General features: G+C 31.2%; 4 protein-coding genes across 4 annotated transcripts; all 4 read right to left on the reverse strand.

The window, feature by feature from the left end:
• Positions 1-106: 106 nt before the first annotated feature.
• On the reverse strand, positions 107-2,041 carry HO173_006055 (uncharacterized protein; the record flags this gene model as incomplete). The annotated part of the gene is made up of 1 exon (XM_037307966.1): positions 107-2,041. The coding sequence occupies one exon, from the start codon at positions 2,039-2,041 to the stop codon at positions 107-109; it is 1,935 nt and encodes a 644-aa protein (XP_037165226.1).
• Positions 2,042-2,195: 154 nt separating this feature from the next.
• On the reverse strand, positions 2,196-3,092 carry HO173_006056 (uncharacterized protein; the record flags this gene model as incomplete). Its single annotated transcript, XM_037307967.1, has 1 exon — positions 2,196-3,092. The coding sequence occupies one exon, from the start codon at positions 3,090-3,092 to the stop codon at positions 2,196-2,198; it is 897 nt and encodes a 298-aa protein (XP_037165227.1).
• Positions 3,093-3,127: 35 nt separating this feature from the next.
• On the reverse strand, positions 3,128-3,289 carry HO173_006057 (uncharacterized protein; the record flags this gene model as incomplete). Its single annotated transcript, XM_037307968.1, has 1 exon — positions 3,128-3,289. The coding sequence occupies one exon, from the start codon at positions 3,287-3,289 to the stop codon at positions 3,128-3,130; it is 162 nt and encodes a 53-aa protein (XP_037165228.1).
• Positions 3,290-3,342: 53 nt separating this feature from the next.
• On the reverse strand, positions 3,343-4,306 carry HO173_006058 (uncharacterized protein; the record flags this gene model as incomplete). Its single annotated transcript, XM_037307969.1, has 2 exons — positions 3,343-3,641; positions 3,691-4,306. 2 exons carry the CDS (start codon positions 4,304-4,306, stop codon positions 3,343-3,345), a joined length of 915 nt encoding a protein of 304 aa, XP_037165229.1.
• Between the last annotated feature and the right edge of the window lie 15,631 nt (positions 4,307-19,937).

Here is a 19,937-nt window from a genome sequence, read left to right on the forward strand (position 1 = left end):
CCAAGTAAATTTAAAAACTACCTTACTCTATTATTAATTTAAGAATATTTTTCTAGAATAAAAAGAATCTCGAATATAGAGTCTAGGAAGTTAAAAGAAGACGAGTTTAAGGATCGATTTTACGCGTAAGATAATTTAGCGCGGTTTGTTCTATTGTTGTTGTTGTTGTGGTTGTGGTTGTTGTTGTTGTTGAGAACTTGTCCACGTCTTGTCTCTCTGTGGCTGCCTCGGCAATGCTTCCATTCCGCGAGAAATCCTCGAAGTTGTTGAAATAGACGGAATCGAGGAGCTGTAGGCCGCGTGTATCTGGCGAGCCATCCAGCTCGCAGAGCTCGACGAGGATTTGGCATCGACGGCCTGAAGTATAAGGGGTGGCGCTCTTCAACTGGAGTCCCCTTATGTCAGCTTCAAGATGTACACACGCTACTTCTGACCAGTCCGTCCAGGTGTAGATTCGAGCGACTGCACCTTCAATACAAATCATGTGGAGGGGCGACTGCTGGTGCTGTATCCACTTTCGGATCCCTATCGTGTCCGAATAAGTTCTCTCATCCTCCTGCTGGCCGTCAGTAGTCCAAAGGTGGTCTGATTGACGGGTTGACGTGATGAACTTGCCAGCTGTCGCGCCTGGTAAGACCTGGATGATAGCCTTTCCGCAGTCCAGGCGAGACTGGAACACTAGTTTTTCGGTGACCCATCCCTCCTTCTGCAACATTTTCAATTTCCACGCGAGGAGCCCGTTTGACGCGTCGACGCTCATGATAATATCGCCTTGAGGCCACAAGGTGAGGATACGGACCAGGGACTTATGGCGGTAGAGCACTCGTATCGCGGTTCCAGTCTTGAGGTCGTACAAGGAAACGGTCCCATCATCCTTACCGCAGAACACTGCATCTCCCTTGGGATGTAGAGCCATAGCACTTATCCTGGCTTTAGTATCTGAAGAGACCACATCGACGACTGAGGTTGATGTGCCTTCGCTACTTGAGTCACCCAAAGAGTCCCGTAGCAGGACTGCAGGTTCCCAGACATTGCAATGTGACCCTCTAATGTCAGAGAACCGGAGGCTGTCTCTGCTAAAAGCCAGTTGCTTGATGTAGACGTTGGAAGACTTGACCCGGTAGAGCAATCGCAGCGTGTCAAATTCATAGACCTGGACTGTTCCACCCCCAGCGCCACCTGCGAGTAAGCGTCCATCCGGGCTGGCAGCGAGTGTATGGCAGTCTGCGCGGAAGCTCTCCAACTCCTGATCATCAAACGGATCAATGAGTACGAGTTCACCATCGAGATAAGATGATGCGATGAGGCCTATATTTGGGTTTGGGTTGAAAACGATGGCGGTGACCATACGTGTACTCGTTTCGCCAGTAGCCAACTTCTTGCCGCAGCTACCGTAATATGCATCTTCCTCAAGGTCCCAGAGTATTATCGGTCGACCGCTATAAGCAACAGCCATCATTTTGTGGCTCACGGCGATGGATATAGCACACGGTGTACGATGTAACCGCGTGTCCAAGAACTCACCTGAGTCACTCCATGGCCTGTTGGGTTGCTGGGCACCGGCATTATCGAGATCCCATGACGCAATGTAGTTTTTCGATGACGCAGCTATTAGAAAGTTCTGGTCAAAGGCGAGATCCATAAAGCGTTGAGGGGCATGGAACTTGTGGATAGTTTCGCCCGTGTAGGTGTCCCAGATCCGGATCGCCTTTATTCCGCAAGATGCCATCAATCCCGTCTTGCTCTTGAATCGCAGAATTCTCACAGACTCACCGTGATTTATCATCTTGTGTTCCTGAAACGACGTCGCATGGTACAAGGCGACCATTCCAGTAGTCAAGCCGACTGCAAAGAAATCATCTCCGTGACAAATGGCGCTGGTCTGGCCTTCATGAAAGTCGATGCAAGACAACCGGTCATCCCACTGAGCATTTGACAGACCTACCACAGAGAGCTTCCGCCCATGGTTTGCAGTCTTGTGAATTGCAGACTCCGTAGGACAGAATGGCAGGATCAGGGAATAAATCGCTGAAGGTGACATTGTGAGAGCATCAGCAAACTTCGCAACAATGCGGACAAAGTCTGTTTTCCAGCCCCTGATCGTCTGCACCGACCGGTCAAGCGGTGACCTTTCGGTGGCGCATGAGGCGAGATATGTCCTAAGATGCTTCGCGGCGCGAACTAAAAGGATGAGATTATGTGTTCGGGCAACGAATTCGATCCATGACAGGACATTTGCCTTCAAAGAATTTGTCGACAAGAAAGAGGACATCGTTGGCAAAGGGGCTAGCCCTGGCTAGATGATACGAGAATGCGCTACAGGCGTAAATTGAAAATTTGGCCCTTTTGCCCGCGATGTCCAAGGCAGAACCACGTCTGCCGGTCCGAGGAGGTCTCATCTCCTCCCCCGTGAGATACGTGAGACATGCTCTAGCAAGCCTCTTGTGTGCTTCCGTTTTGTTGACAGCGAATTCGGATTCCAAGTCATCGCTCAATAGGAATTCTCTGGCCGTTCCATGCACCATCTGCGCCTTGCCGAACTTATCAACATTCACAAAGTGGCCAAAAAGTACCTGGATACACTCCTCAAGTTTAGGAAAATTATCCTTGATGTCCAATGTCAGAGCGCCTTCAAGCTCCTTCATTGTCATTGGCCTTGTTGCACATGTTGTCCAGGTGAGAATAGCTTTAGCGAGTCTCTTCCCACCCGGGGCTTGCGTCATCAATTCCAGTGTCCTATGGTATAAGGGTTCCATATCCTTAGGAATCTCCTCGAGAGCTTTGCTCATTTCTTGCTCACCGTAGGAATTGGACAATTCACTAATGACCAAGACGGTCCACAGGAAAGATCCTTCCGATTTCGCCAGTATCTTTTCTACCAATGTAGCACGATCCTTGTCGTCTTTCAAAGTTATAGACTTCGCCTTCGCCTCAACCAAAAGCTTGATGTCAGGCAGAGTATCCGCTGTCGAGATCTTTTCATGCTGAAATCGATGAGTGCCGAGACTTGAGAAATGGTTGGCCAATTTAGGAGTCTCTCGGCTCGTGATCAAAACTCGTAACGGTGTGGACTGGTCAAGCTTCGCCAGCATTGAATCGAAAAATGATACATAATTTGTACATTCATCTAGCGATCAATGACCCAGTATTGCTCCGGAATTGCCATCTGGAAAATGCCACGTAGGAACAGTGCATGCCATATAGTGCGTTCGTTATCCTTGTCAAATCTCATACCATCTTTCTGCATCTCCAAGAGCGTGTCTCGCACCTGGGTGTTAGTACAAGCCATTTGGAAAGCCAGAGACCGAAGACAGGCACTAAGCCGCGACTTAGATTTGCCCCTTATATGAAGAAAAAATAGCTGCAGTCTGCGTTGAGGTTTTGTAAATGACCAACTGCATAGCCTGCGAGAACAGACTTGCCAGCCGCCGGTTTTCCAGTGACCCAGAGCACACTTGGAGCTTCTAGAGCAAAGGTACTCCATCTCAAGTAGCTTTCTTTCGCTGAAAACCACTCGCAGGTTCCCGCCATACGGGCATCTTCGCTGGCGACGAGGTCATCTGCTGATTTCTCAGGTATCTGTAGGTATTGTTCCAGGTCCTTGATCTGCATGTGCCGTGTTCTCTCTTTCGATCTCAGCACTATTAAAATATTGAGCACATTCGCCATGAACTTTATGGTTTGCCCTACCTAGGTTGGAGGTAGTTTGAACCATGGACGCAAGCGCGTTGCGAATGACTACGTAGTTGGGATCTGTCGGTGTCTCAAATTTGCAAATTGAACGGTGATCAGCATTCATCGGTATTTGCTTTTCTTCACGATAACCTAGCGTGGCAGTCGGATCAACGATGAGCGTGCTAAGGACCCCTATTTTGAGCTTTTGTGTCTCGTAGAACGACCAGAGATTTACGTCAGCACTATAGTTGCGAAACTCATCATTGATAGACTGGACAGCTCCGGAGCCTCGCTCAAGGTCAGCAACGTAGGCACGGGACGAATAAGCAAAGTGCAGAATGTTGTTCAGGAGCTTGGCCGAGTCAGAACCTCTATGGGGCGTCGCAAGAAAGCAGATTGTGTGGACGCGTTCGGCCAAGTCCTTGTACGCTGCACCTTGCCTTGCGAGCATGTAGGCTTTCTTGATAACCAGGCCTCCCATACTATGCCCGATGAGCACTATTGCCGTATCTGCCTGGCTTAGATATGGTGACGTGCTCATTTCGCCAAGTAAAGACTTGCCGAAGTGATGAATGTTCAGGCAGTTGTCCTTGCCCTTGACCCAATCTGAGTCATACCCGAAGCTATGCATTCGTACATTCTCGAATGCCGAATCTTTGGGAAGCCATTCCTGCGGCCAATACCCCTATTTTTAATCATTGGGAAACTAGAAAATTAGCATTGGGGCTAGCACCCCCCTCACCTAAAATCCTACTGTAGACATGCCCACCATATTGTCATTCCCACAACCCTCCCCACACCTCGCTATCGTCAAATTGAGGCTGGAATTACTCGTTAGTATAGAATCCTTGGTGTTTCTTTCGTCGGGCCTCCTGCTGATTTATAGAAGGCCTCTAAAATGCCGTTTCCTTTACTATCCGACGCTCACAAGGATCGCATTTAACACTATATCGTCAATAGGCTTGCTGTCGCCTCTATTGCTTTCGTCGAGGGCGTTGGGAAAAGTATCGTATACCGTATTATCGATAATATCCTCGCCTTTAGTATCTATATAGCGCCTACTATAACTAAGAGAGGGCGATCGTTTAAGATATCTTAAGTAGTAAGAATCGAATTAAGAGCCTTTATCGAGAGCAAGTCGTAGTTATATTTAGATAAGATGTAATATAAACTCTTCGATCAATTCGATCTTATTATAAGCGTGTCTACGATCTCGAAGACCTTACGCTCTATAAAGATTAGTAGAAAAAGTCTTCGCCGTAAGATCTTAAAACGCTTATAAATCTATTATAATTATTACTTCCTAAAGGTTAGCAAGTTTACTCACGATATGCTTATCTTTTTAAACGAGAGCGTCGCTAATAAGTATATAATATGAAGAAAGCGAGGCTATATAGCCTTCGGAATTCGATTTACGATTTAGATTCTAATTAAATATTCTAAGCGTTATAGCGTCTTATTAATATACTACTTAGATGAAATTTTTTACTATTATATTTATTAGAGTAGTATCGATAATATCTATTTTAAGTAATTTCTTAGAAACGAAGTTTTCTCTCGATATAATCTATTTCTCGATTTAAAGTCGATTATCGTTATAGATAATTACTTTATATATTATATCGCTAGCGTTAGATAAATATATAAGAATAAAGACGTTATACTCTTATATTTACTCCTCTATTCGCCGAACTTTAATTCTATTAAAGAGTTCTTTTCGATTCTTAAGACTTGATTAAAGAGATATTTTAAGCTAGCGAAGAGTATATCGTTTAGATAGTACTTAAAGCTAACTATATAGACGTATAGTATAGAAGTTTATACTAAGGCCTACTTCGCCTATATTAATATATCGATAAATAATTATAAGAAGAAGAAAGAAGAGTTATTCGAGGAAGATGAGCATTTGCAAATCTGAAAAGTTTCTGCAAAATTTGAAATTGCTAATCGCGCGTTGGTCGCGGAAATTATAAAATCTATCGAATTAGTAAATCTAATTAAAATTCGCCTAAATTCCGCTTAATTAGTAACTATAGTCTACTTTTTATACGCTATTCATCGATTTAGTAATTACTATTTACTATTAAAATACTATTTATTAATTTAGTAATTACTATATATTATTTAAATAATATTCGCCGATTTAGTAATTACTATATACTATTTAAATAATATCCGCTAGTTTAGTAATTACTATATACTATTTAGATGATTTTTTTAGAAATAGTAATTATCTTATACTAATATTTTATTATTTCTATAATTCGCGATATCGACTTAACTCTATAAGTCGAATTCGACTCGACTTAGTTATACTATAAACTCGATTCGACTTAACTTAATAATACTATCGCCAGATATTAGATTTATATATATAAGTTTATATTACTATATTAAGCAATCTACCTTCTCTATTAAAGATAAGAGTATTATTATTTATAATATATCTTATAAGCGCTAATTATCTAAGAAGAAAAATTATTATTAATATACTTTCTTATCGCTATAACCGCGTTAAAGTTAATATAATATATATAAAGATCGATAATATATATTTATATTTCTATTATTCGATCTTAGCTCTACTAATCTCTTCTCTTAATATTTAAATTCCTTTAAGATTTATATATATTAATACTCGTTAAAGTATTAGATATCTTTCTTATAAAATCGAAATCAGCTTTCTTAAGTTAAAAGTTTTAGCTTTTAAATAATTATATATATAAGAGTATAGCGAGTAGTAATATATATAGATCTCCCTTTATAACATCTTACGTTAAGACTTTCTTCTAATTTATTATATTTTTAAAATAACATATCTCGATTCTAATATTATTATATAGACTATTAATAACTCTCGCTATCTTATACCCCCTATAATAGCTTACATTAAAGCTTTCTTCTAATTTATCATATTTTTAAAATAATATATCTCGATTTTAGTATTATCGTATAAACTATTAATAACTTAAGAGAACTTTAAATAATAGTCTTCGTTATAGGCGATAATATTCTTTAAATTATAAAAAATCGCGAATTAATCTAATAGTAATCTTCGACATCGAAATACTTAACTAGATACTTTTTAAAGCGTATTAACATCTCCCTAACTAGAAAAAAATCCACCCTCTCTTCTCTTTCTAATTATGATATTTACGCACATATTCTATAATTATAAAATCTCTCTTCACTCGACAAACTCTAAAGATAGTTTAAAAGTTATTTAAGTCGAGAAGGGTATTTAAATTAAGAAGAGTATTTAAATTAAAAAAGATATTCGAGTTGAGAAGAGTAACTAAGTCGAGAAGAGTAACTAAAATCAATTTTACCCGTTATATATTTAGTCTTATTTCTAATATTCTAAGATTTAGATTTTTAATATCTTTATTATCTTATAGTATAGCGTATATTAATCTCCTTTACTACTCTATAACTCTTATTTAAAAAATTTAAATTATAGATATTATTATATTAATTAAAGTCGATAAAGCTATTAATATAATAAAATTTCTTATCTTTTATTAACGCGGGTATAATATATATACTTCTCTCGATATTTACGAGGCTATAGAATTATCGTTTTTTAAGAATTCTTAAATTCCGCGCTATTAATAGCTACGCTCTTTCTACTTCTATTATATTATAATATTTCTAAACTTATTCATTATATCGATACTTAAATATCTTTATAAAAACACTCTATAAATAAGTCGATCTTTATCTAAAATCTCTGCGGGCTAGATCTATCACTTTTACTATAACTAGTACTTCTTCTATTAATTTCCTCGAAAGAATCTTATTAGTATTAAAGGTCTACTAATTATATTCGTAAATCTAAGCGTAGTCTCTATATTATCTTTTTTAAAAGAGTTAACTAATAAATCTATAGATAACGACGTCTTTAAATAGACGAGCTATATCTAGAGAATCCTCTTCGAAAATCTTTTAATATCGAATATTAGAATAGATGCGAATCGGATATCAACATACTTATTTATAGTCCGCCTTACGTATATTAATATTATTATCTTTCTTAAATAGATGATATTCTCTTAATTTTATTTAATCTATTCGAATAAAGGCGGCTAAAGCTTTAAAAAAAGTATTTAACTTTAATTATTTAGTAACGACCTCTATTAGTTACTAATAACAACTATTATAATAATTCATCTATCTTATAATATTACGCTTTTTATCATCCACCTATTAACCTTAGATATAAAGATCTAAAGAAGTTTCTATCTTAATCTTCTTCTCTTTCTTTTATAATCTCTTAATTATAAGTAATAATACTTCTATATCTTAGTACTTAACGAGATTATATATCGTAATTATCTTCTAATATACGATATTATAACGCATAATCTATTTAATATAGTTATTATACTTATTCGTTAATTCGTAATACTTTTTAAAGAATTTAATATATATCTTTTTTCTTATTTAAGTAATTAATTTATCGAGTAAATCGAATAATTATATTATTTCGAGTAAATAACTAATACTATAAAACTTTAAAAAGTTAAAATAATCTTTATTTATCGTTTTATCTAGAGGTCTATATACTCGAAAAACCTCTTTTAATAAATTAATCTAAGCTAAGACCGCGAGTAGATATTAAATAATATTATTATTATAAAAACGATATCTTATTAATATAATAAGATTAAGAATAGCGCGATCTATATATAGCGTATTCGAATTTAACTTAACTAAGATCGATATAAAAATAGTTATTATTATCCTCTATAAAATTCAGCCGTTCTCTTCTATTTACTATATCTTCTTACTTAGAGACTTAATATATCTTAGATTAATATAGCTAAAAATCGCCCAAAAACGGGTATTAAAAAGCTTATTCGTCTTATTCTCTATCTTTATAACTCTAATATATTTAATTTATTATTTAAATAAATAGTTTATAAATCCCTTAACTATTAAGAAGTATAGGATATCGAAGTATTATAGTCGATATATATCGATAGCGAAGTAATTATTAATAAAAGAATAACGATCGTAGAGTACTATATCCTGTAAGTGTTTTAGTATCTTTTTAATATACCTCTTTTATAGTCTTAGTTACTCGACTATATATTTAGATATTTACTTAGAATATAAAATTAGAGAATATAATCGCTTTCTCTTTATAGATGAGATTATATATATAGAATAATATCTATTACTTAAGATTAAAGTAATTATTATCTATTTCTTATAATCTAATATTATAACAGCTAGTATTAAATAACATCTTCAAGTTAGATTATTCGCGTATTATATATTAATATTATATTCGAAGTATTCTTTAATTATTAAATATACTTCGTTAATAAATAGTATATCGCGAGAGTATAAGAAGTTATCTTTAATTATTAAATCTAAGATATAGTAATAGATCTAGATCTTAGCTTCTTTTTCGCAATAATCGATATTATTTCTAGAATCGCTATATCCGATCTACTATACGCGTATCGCGTATTTTATTAAAGATTCTCAATCGTAATATAAATCGACTAAGCATATTAGTTCTCGTATATTCGAGAGAGATAAGTTTTATTCGATATTAAAATAATAAGAATAACGATAGAGTTATTAGATAGCTTATTCTACGTTTTTCATTATTAATCCGCGATATATATCTCGCTATAGACTCTCGCTTTATTAGCGTTTCTTTAACGTATAGATTAATAATATAAGCTTATACTAAAAGATTTATATATTAGAAACGCTTTAATAATACTTATAATATCGAAGTAAATAATATAGTATATCTTCGACTCTAATTTAGATTCGAAGTTATAAATTTTAAAAGACTAACTAATTTAGCCGTCGTCGATACCATTATCACATATATTCTATATCTTATATCTTAATAATTTCGCGCTATTAAAGCTATAGCCGTCTCGAAATCACTATAAATAAATATTACGAAAGAACTTATTAATATTATTATCGAAGAATCTTAACTTAAAAAATCACAGCGCCAGCGTATAATCTTTTCGAAATTTAAATAAATTTTAAAAATTATTCGTATTAAATTATAAGAGCGTAGTTCACTAGCGGTTAGCTAGCGAATATAGACTATAAAAGATATAATATCGTTATAGAGTTTAATAGTATATTTAATAATAGAACTAATCTCTAAGAAATATTAAAACTTCGAAGTATATAAAGTAAACCTATATTCGTTAAGTCTCTAGATATATAGAGCACGTTATTAAAATTAGATTCTAAAAGGGACTCTAATATAGTATATGCGATATCGACGCCTTAGCGTAAGTAGCGCTAAGACTTATAACGTATTAAATCTAATAATTATCTTTTCTTTTAGATCTTAGTCTCTAGACGCTTAAATAAAGATAGAATATTTATTAAAAAACCTTTAAACTCTAATAGAGAAATAAGAAAAAAGAGTTAATCTATTAAGATTATAATATTATTTTAATAACGCGATAGAATTAACCCTTACGCGTCGTAAGCGCGTTATTAATATATTATATAATAATATTAATACTATCTTCGAGAATAATATCGCTTTTATAATATTAATTAATAGTAATTTATAGTAAATTGACGCGCTTAATATTAACGTTTTTATAGCGCTAATTAATAGCTCCTATAGCGAATAATATTAGATTTAAGAATTTATAATAAAACCTCGAAAATCTAATAAATAAAAGAAGAGAGAAGAGTTTCTCTATAGATAACGTTATTTTTATAATATATTATATTTATAGTAAAGTAATGTAGTAATAATCTTTATTATAAAGATTCGAAGAAAGTAATTAATAGAGCGACGCGTTCGCGATAACGTTCTCGATTATTAATTAATAATAGTAAAAATAATAATAATAGTTAGGCGACGTGATTTAATAGATAGTAATAAAATATTACCACGTTATTACTATCTACGTTACTAGATACTACTCGCTAATAATAGCGTTATAATAGAGAATATAAAAATCTCTTTTAAATTATTTATTTTTATTCTTTATAATTTCTAACGCCTCTTTTATAAATGCTTATTCTAACGCTATAATATTAATATTAATACTAATATAAGTATAGTATATCTTATTATACTAGTAATCTACTTCTCTTTATTATAAGTATCTTATTATTATCGATCGTATCGATACGTAAACTAATAATTTTATAGTATTCTTTTTTAATAATAATAATAACTTTAATAGTAAGTATATAGTCGCCTCGCAGACGCGATTACTAACCCTTAACTATTTCTATTATTATCGCTTTATATATATATTTACTAATAAGTTTTAATATCTAATTTATTATATAGAACTTACTTTTATCGAGATAATAATTTATATATTTAAGATAAGTCTTTCTTTTATAATAATTATAAGATCGAAAAGCGCGATATTAGCCGCTATATTAAAATCCCTCTATATCTTTAAATGTAGATAAGAAAATTAATATAACGCTATTACCGCGCTAGATAATCTCGAAAGCTATCTCGTTAACGAGTTAAGCTCGATAAGAAGATTACTTAATAGCGTAAATTATAGAGATATATAATAATAACGACTTCGACCGCTTTTACTATAATTATAAATCTTTAAGATTAACTTATAGCGGCATATAAGCGTATAAAGAAATTAAAGAGAATAAATAAGTTATTAAAGAAGAAGCTCGAGAGTCTTCGTTAATATATAGCGGACGTCGATAGATATTAATACGAAGATTATACTTTAATTATCTTCTTATTAGAGAATTAAATTAATAAACTTAACTTGAGATCTAATATTAAGATAGTAAAGGATATTTAAATAACGATCTTTTTTTAGTAATAGCGCTAATATAGAGTTTCTAGATAGTTCTTTAATAGCTACTCTAGATAAAAATACGTTTATATTAATAGTATATATTCTAATATAATAAACTTTCTCTATAATAGAGTTTAGTAGATAACTAAATAATATAATTATTTTATTAACTTATATTTTAATAGTAGTAAGTATAGAGAAGTACGCGCGTAGTATAAGTATTATCTAGAAATATATTTAATCTAATCGATAATTATATTTAATTTTATTACCTTCGCTTACTCGCCGTTAATCTATATAATTAATTAAGCTTTTTAATAATAAGAGACTTATTATTTATTATTTAGTACTTTCGCTTATTATTTATCTATTTATAAGCTTAAATTAGCTTATTAATATTAGTAAGTTTATTATTTAATAATTATTAATTATACTCTTCGTTCTAATTAGTCTATTTAACTTTATATTAGATATCTTTCTTATATTTAATCTTATTAATAATTTCTTTAATCTCTTAAAGCTTATTATTATTAATAAGATCGAAGGTCTATATAAAGGTTTTTATTATATTATTATAATCGCGAAGATAATAAGATTTAAATAACGATATATAAAAGATATTATAAATTCTATACGTCGAGAATAGAAGTAGACGATATATCTACGTCTTTATCTTATTTATAATTTAAAATAATTCTATAAATTTATAAGATAACTTCTTATTTAAATATTTTTACTTTAGATTCTTAATCGCTAATATTATTAAATTATCTATTTTATAGCTTTAAAATTAATATATTTTATTATAATACTTAAACTTGTCAGGATCAGCATAGGTGCGATATCAGTATGGGTGAGGTAGAACTAGGATAATAAGGCTACCGAACTATGTAGGTGGGAAGGAGGCATGATATAGTAGGGGATGCCTCCTGCCAAGGCACTAGGCTATAGGGCTGAGTGGTGTGTCAAGGGTACGCTCGTAACACTACCCCCCCCTCTCAATAGCCATGGCCCCCATGGCTGGTAGACCGGAGATGCACGCCCATTGCTTGCCCTGTGTCTCCACACATCCATAGTCCCTGCAGGCCTTGATTGGAGAAGATTTGCCGAGGTGTAGCGGTATTGCCGGGCCGCATGCTGGTTTTGACTGTGCCATGCCTGCATTGTCCTTTAGAGATCCCGGAGATATAGTCCACATCTTGCCTGCGTGCCAGCGAGAATCTCCGAATTCTTCTCCTTGCCCAGTCTTCTTGCCATAGTCCTTCTTGTCATAGTCCTTCGGTAGAATTGAAGAAAATCCAACGCATGCATTCACCTCCAACACCTTTTGGCAGCCTGGTCTGGGAGATTCACTGTAGATTTGCCCTGTGTCTCCCATGCTCTTGCCATCAAGTCCATCCTTCATTCCATCCTTTGTCTCAACTCATAGCTATCTTGCTTCGTAGTCGTCCACTGCATCCATCCGCTTTGTAAGCCTACCGCTTCGACTGCCGGTCCCACGTACCCGCTTCGACTGCCAGTACCCCGTAGGCCTACCCGTCCTAAGCTGCCAGTCCCATGTACCCGTCCTAAGCTGCCATAGCGAGTACTCAGCAGCCAACGACCTGACTGACGTAGACGACTCCCGTAACTCAAGCACTTGCCGATCCGTGGGGTTTCGTGGGAGGTAAAGAATCGAATGTGTTGAATGCCATTTGGTAGTAGGCTCACTATGTGTATTATCGACATGCTCAGTGAAGAGGTCGAATCGAGTCGTTTCGGGGCTGTTCCCGTCGCCATTGCAGCAGGCTCACTATGTTGTCGACATGCTCAGTAAAGAGGTCGTACGTTTGCTGCCATTGTAGCAGGCTCACTGTGAGTGTGGGGGTGTTGGCTATTTCTTTCGATTCGCTAGTCGTACGAATGGTCCAATGCCTTGTTTATCTCTCGACCACTGTTTGCCGAGTCCGATTCGCTATGAAATCGAGTTACCCGTCTGGTGGGCTTACCCAGGGATACGATGGCTCAACTTGGTTTCTTGCCAAAGCCCCTGCCAGCGCATTTCTTTGAATTCATCCGCTAATTCGAATGGAGTGAGTCCGATTACATTTCTCTTCGCCGGGTATACGAAGGAGCCTTATTATAATGTCAGGACCAGCATAGGTACGATACCAGTATGGGTGAGGTAGAACTAGGATAATAAGGCTACCGAACTATGTAGGTGGGAAGGAGGCATGATATAGTAGGGGATGCCTCCTGCCAAGGCACTAGGCTATAGGGCTGAGTGGTGTGTCAAGGGTACGCTCGTAACAAAACTAAGCTATAACTACGCTACGAAAGCGCTCTACTATCTTATTCCTTAATACTTATAACTTCTTTATTCTATTATTTATAGTAGATACTTCCCCCTCGATAAAGTCGTTCTTAATCTCCTAACGAATTTTAGAATAATATCTATATATTAGAAAGAATAATATTATTTCGATAGAGGAATATTAATTATTTATATAAGCGAACTCTACTATTAGTAGTTATTTTATCTAAATATTTTATTTATTATTAGCGAATACGCGTAAGAAATATTCTAGCATCTAATTTTATCGCTTAATCTACTTATTAATTTATAAGTAAAAGATAATACTTAAGCGTCGCTTAATTTTAAAATAAAAGTAAATAGCGAATTAGAAGCTACTAGTAAATATAAAGTCTTTATTACTAATAATATCGTTTAGTATATTATAGCGATATACTATTTTAAAATAAAATACTTTCGCTAGCTAAGCGATATCGATTATAATAAATATAGAAATATATCTTATTATTTTTATAAATTAATTTATTATAACTAGAATAGTATTATAGATAATATTCTTATACTTACTTACTAGTAAGTCGATAATAAAATTTATAAAAATTTTCTTTTATAGTTTAATAGCGATAAGAAGCGAGCTTAACTCGTTATATAAGCGATATTATAAAGCTTTAATTCGCTAGTAAATATTATATATCTTAATATAGTTAATAATTTACTTTAAACTTTTATTTTAATAGTATTTATAAGTAAGTAGCTTATATATCTTCGTAGCGCTAAAGTATTCTAATAATAAATTATTATAATATTTACTAATAAGCTCTTTTCTTAAGATCTTATCTCTAGAGATATAAAGGCGATTATTATATCTTAATAATCTCTTAAAGTCTAAAACTTATACTTAATTATATACGCGACGCTTAATCGCTAGCTTATTAATATCAATTTAAAAAAAGCTTATTTAATTATTATAAGCTTATAGATCTCGAATTAATATTTTTATTAATCTTTAAGATACGTTATAAGTAATCTCTTATACGATCTTAGACTTTCTTCTAGAAATAATTATCTAAACGTCGATAATGCGAAATATAAGTGTTATCGCCGCTATAACCTTCTTATCTCTTTATAATTACTCGCTATTAATTTAAAATATAAATTTATTCTATAGTATTGATAAAAGTTTAATATTTAATAACGAAGTTCTCTTATAGTTAGAGCGTCGCGATAACGAATTAATAGAGTTTAATTTATCTATTTAATAAAAAATCTTAAAGTTATAAATAACTAACTTTAGTATCTAACGAGCTTATCTAAAGTTTAATTTCTTCTACTTTATAAAATCTTTAAAGTTATTATAATCTATTAAAATCTTAATATAAAATATACTACCTTCTAGATAATAATGCTATTACTTTATAAACGCTATAATAATAAATAGCTCTTAATCATAAATCTTATAGTTTTACTTTATAAAAATTATTTTCTTAGATTAGAATATTATTAATTATTAGTAATTATTCTTATTTAATTATAAAAGTATAGCTTCTATATTAAAGTTAAAAGCGTCGATTTTAAGATATAACTTTAAATTTAGATTATAGTAATATAAAAACAACGCGATTATAAAAGTGCTTCGAAGCTATTAAAACGCTAGCTCCGCGTTATCTATTTACTCTAGCGATTTAGATTTCTTATTATTTTTACTCTCTTTAAGTAAATTAATAAATAACGCTACTATACTAAAATAATCATAAATAAATTATTAATAGAAATTAGTAAAGTCTAAAAAGACTTATATATTTCGATAATTTTTTAGTTTTAGCCACTTTTTAATAATAGCGATACATTTTTAATTCATTACGATATCTTCGATAAATACGATAAACTCTAGAAACTTAACTCGTTTAATATAGAATTAATATTTCTTTAGACTAGCGTATAATTGAAACTAGCGTAAACGCTTAAGTACTTACTTAATATATCGCTAATACTCCGCTAAATTAATACTATAAATTAGAATATTATTTAAATATACTATGTATATTATATTTATTAGACTCGTAAGAGCTTTATTAATATATGCTTAAAAAGTTACTAATATATTAACGAGCTTAAAAGATATAATTAAATATTCGAAGTAGTCGTAGCGATTACGAAACGCTATTTTCCACTTATCGTCTTCTTTAATTCGAATTTAATAATAGATATCCTTAAAATTCAACTTCGTAAAGACTTTAAACTTATATAAGCGATTTAGAGTCTCGATAATTAGAGATAGCGAGTATCGATTTTTAATAGTTATCGCGTTTAGGCTCCGATAATTAATATAAAGATAAAGTCTCTTATTCTTTTTGGAAATGAAAAGGATTAAGGCTTCGGTTAAGGAAGTCGAATAGCGAATTTAGTTTTTCTAAAGGGAATTCTTTAGATAGCGCTATAGCTTTATTAACTTCGTTTAAAATAGATTATATAAAGAGCTATATAACGGCTTTTTATTACTCTCGATCTTAATAATATAATCCCCCTATTTAAGCGTAAATAAGATCTCTACTTTTTTATTAAAAAAAACGTTATTAAACTCTAGTAACTTCTAAGAGAGCTTTAGATTACGCTTATTTTTTAATTCGCTTCGCGCTATTATAACGCATACGATTATAAATACATTTAGCTTTTATTTAATAATTTAGATAAATTTAATCGATTTTTTAATTTATAATTTACTAGCGTTAACTTTAAATCGCTATTACTTCATCGCTAAATCTAGTAATACTTATAATTAACTTAGCCCGGGTATATTTAATACGATTAAAGCCTTTTTAATTAATAATATAGAAGAGTATATTATACTTTCTACTTTAACTTTAATTATTTATTAATTAATAATCTAGCTAATACGCGCTATAGTAATATATACTTTAATCGCTTAGCATTTTCGATTATAATAAAATAGTATCGCAAGATTCTAAATTTTATTAAATTACGAACTTTTATAAAATTAAATTAATATACGCTTTAGTATCGAGTAGAGTAACGAGTTACCTCTATTCACTCTAAAGCTTTATCTACCTCTTTATAAAAATAGAAGAAATTATCTCTATTAATTATCGTTCTTATCTCGCTTTTAAGGCGATTATAAGACCTAATCTTTTTTATTAATACTATATCGATATAAGCTATAGATAATTTATCGAGATTTAAATACTTAGATATTTAATAATTCTATTTATTATAATAAAAACAACTATCCTTCTTATAGTTAGAGTTAAAAGATTTAACTTTACACTTTATATTATCATCTTAAATACGCGCTACATAAGCGTCGCCATTTAAAACCAATTTAGGCTTCGAAATTCGATCCTTTAAGAACTTATCCTTAGCGAACCCTTTCGAAAACTTCGAATAAGAACCATCGCCGGAGCGCACGCGTTTTATAATCTTTTCCTATATAATAACCTAGGCAAGAATTTCTTTTCGTTATTTCGATATACTATTAATACTTAGAATCTTATTCTTAAGCTCTAATCTAAGCTTAGTTAAGAAGAAATTAGCTTAATACTTCTTAGAAAATAGAGTAATATAGGTCTCTAGCTTCTTTAGATAGGCCTTAAAAATAGATACCTTCTAATCGAAGCGTTATTTAATCTCCTCTCACTTTTCGTAGACGAGAAAACGACGATTTACTAGATTCGTTATTAAATTAAGCAAAAACTACTTAAAGAATTCGAAAGTTATACTCTCTAGACTATAGGTTTAATAGTATCTATATTATTAAATATTAAAATTATCTTCTAAGAATTATATATAATAGATAATTCTTAATTAATTAATAGTGAAATACTTAGAACTTATAAAGAACTTAATTTCGACTTCACAGAACTAGCGTAGATACTCTTCCTTACTAATATTCTTATAAGAATATATTCTTTTAAAGCGAAGTATTTTCGTCTTAATTAATATATTCGCTAGAGGCGCGATAATAATTAATATAGATAAGTTCTTGCTAGTCGTAAATAGTAAGCTAGCGTTATAAAGCTCGCGATTATAAGCCTTTAATATAGCTAATTTTTATTTTTATTTTAGATAATAATTTTCGGCTTTAGTAATTATAAGACGTTCTTTTATAATAAGATCTTTTATTAATAAGAAGTTCTCGAACTCATTATCGACGCCATAGCGACTCTTAATATTACCTTTATTTTTTATTATATAATTTAGAGATAAACTCGATATCGTAATAATAATAAGCCTTTTTCTTTAAAAGATAGAGAGATTAGAATTATAAGAGCGTAGTTTACTAATAGTTAGTTAGCGAATATAAGCTATAAAAGATATAGTATTATTATAAAATTTAATAGTATATTTAATAGTAGAACTAATCTCTAAGAAATATTAAAACTTCGAGATATACGAAGTAAATCTATGTTCGTTAAGCTCCTAGATATATAAGATACATTATTAAAACTAAATTCTAAAAGGGACTCTAACGTAGTATATACGATATTAGCGTCTTAGCGTAAGTAGCGTTAAGGCCCATAACGCATTAGGCCTAATATGAATATCGACTCGATATCTAATCTAGTTCGATAATTAGATATCAATTTCATTTAACTAAGAGACTTCGATTTGAATTATAATTTCATTAACCTCTTAGCGTCTCGCTCTTTCAAATACGATTCTATAGAGTTAACTATTAAAGACGAAATTATAATACTATAACTTAAGCCTATTGCAGAGATAGAGAGTACTATTATCTTATTATCTAGATTTATTATTTACATCGCATTTATTCTCTCTTCTTCTATCTTCTACTCATTTAATTACTACTATAATATTAAATTTATAATTATATTACCTTCGAGTAAATATATATCTTCTTCTCTTATAGTAATTAGAGTTATTAGATTATTAATACTATTAACTATATCGCGATTCGTAATATCGAAAAATACATATAAAAGAATTAGTTTTCGCTTTCTATAATCTCGTAAGTATCTAATAAGTCTACTATTATTTTTACATTATTTTTTATAGAAGCGATATACTCGATATATATTCTCTTATCTATTATTAGTTAATTATAAGATACGCGTTTTTTAGTAACTAATAACGTATTAACGCCTTAGCGAACGTATATTACTACTCTAGTCTTACTTATCGTAAAATCTAATTTTAACTTCATATTCTTTATAGTTATATAAAAAATATTTATAAATCTATATATAAAAAATATCTTATATTAATAAATATTTATAAAAAAGAAGAGTCTATAACGAGCTATTTAGAGGAGAAATACTTTTATTACTTTTAAACGTTTCTTCGTATTTAATACGTATATAATTAAAGCGCTTTTATATATATAAAACTATATTTATATATTTACTTTAAAATAGTAAAGCCGCCTATAGAGTATATAATTTAGAGATATATATTTTATATAAAAGAAATTAATTTTACTTTAATTTAAATTATTTAATTTAGATAGTAATACCTCTAAAAATAATCTTAAGTATTATAAAAGAAATATACTAGATCTATTTATTATTATTTATAATATATAATTATTTTATTATATTTAGCTAGCTAATATATCTTTATATTAAAATAAAAGTCTTTTAGATATAAACGATCGAAGCTAAATAAATTATTAAGAGTTATATATATTCGAAAAGAAGATAATTTAATTAATCGATTTTTATAGATATAAAAAAGAAAGAAGATTAGTATATCTACTGAAAAAGAAACTTAACTATCTACTAATTAATCGAAGAGTAGACGAAAATTATATAGATATAGTATTTATTAGCTACTATATCTTACTATTACCTCTTATATCGAAGAGTTAAAATAAGTATTAATTTTCGAAATATTAATTATCGAAGTAATTATTATCGCTTAAACTTTATTAAAGATTATTAATTTTAAAATTACTAGTAAAGAATAGATCTTAGAAAATTTATACTATTATTAAATAAATTTATATCTCTAATAGATATAATAGCGAAATTTGTACTCTTATTATTAATATACGCGTTACTAATTTTAACATTAATCGAAACTTCTATCGAAGTTTCTACTAATAATTAATTAAAGTTAATTAAAGATATAATATATTAATATTTAATTAAGACTATCGAGGTAGTTATTAATAAAGTTAATATCGATCGAAATTTACTTATAAT

The sequence above is a fragment of the Letharia columbiana genome, assembly GCF_014066305.1.
Source record: "Letharia columbiana isolate WasteWater2 chromosome Unknown Sc0000017_s0, whole genome shotgun sequence".
In the NCBI taxonomy this organism is placed as follows: Eukaryota; Fungi; Ascomycota; class Lecanoromycetes; order Lecanorales; family Parmeliaceae; genus Letharia; species Letharia columbiana.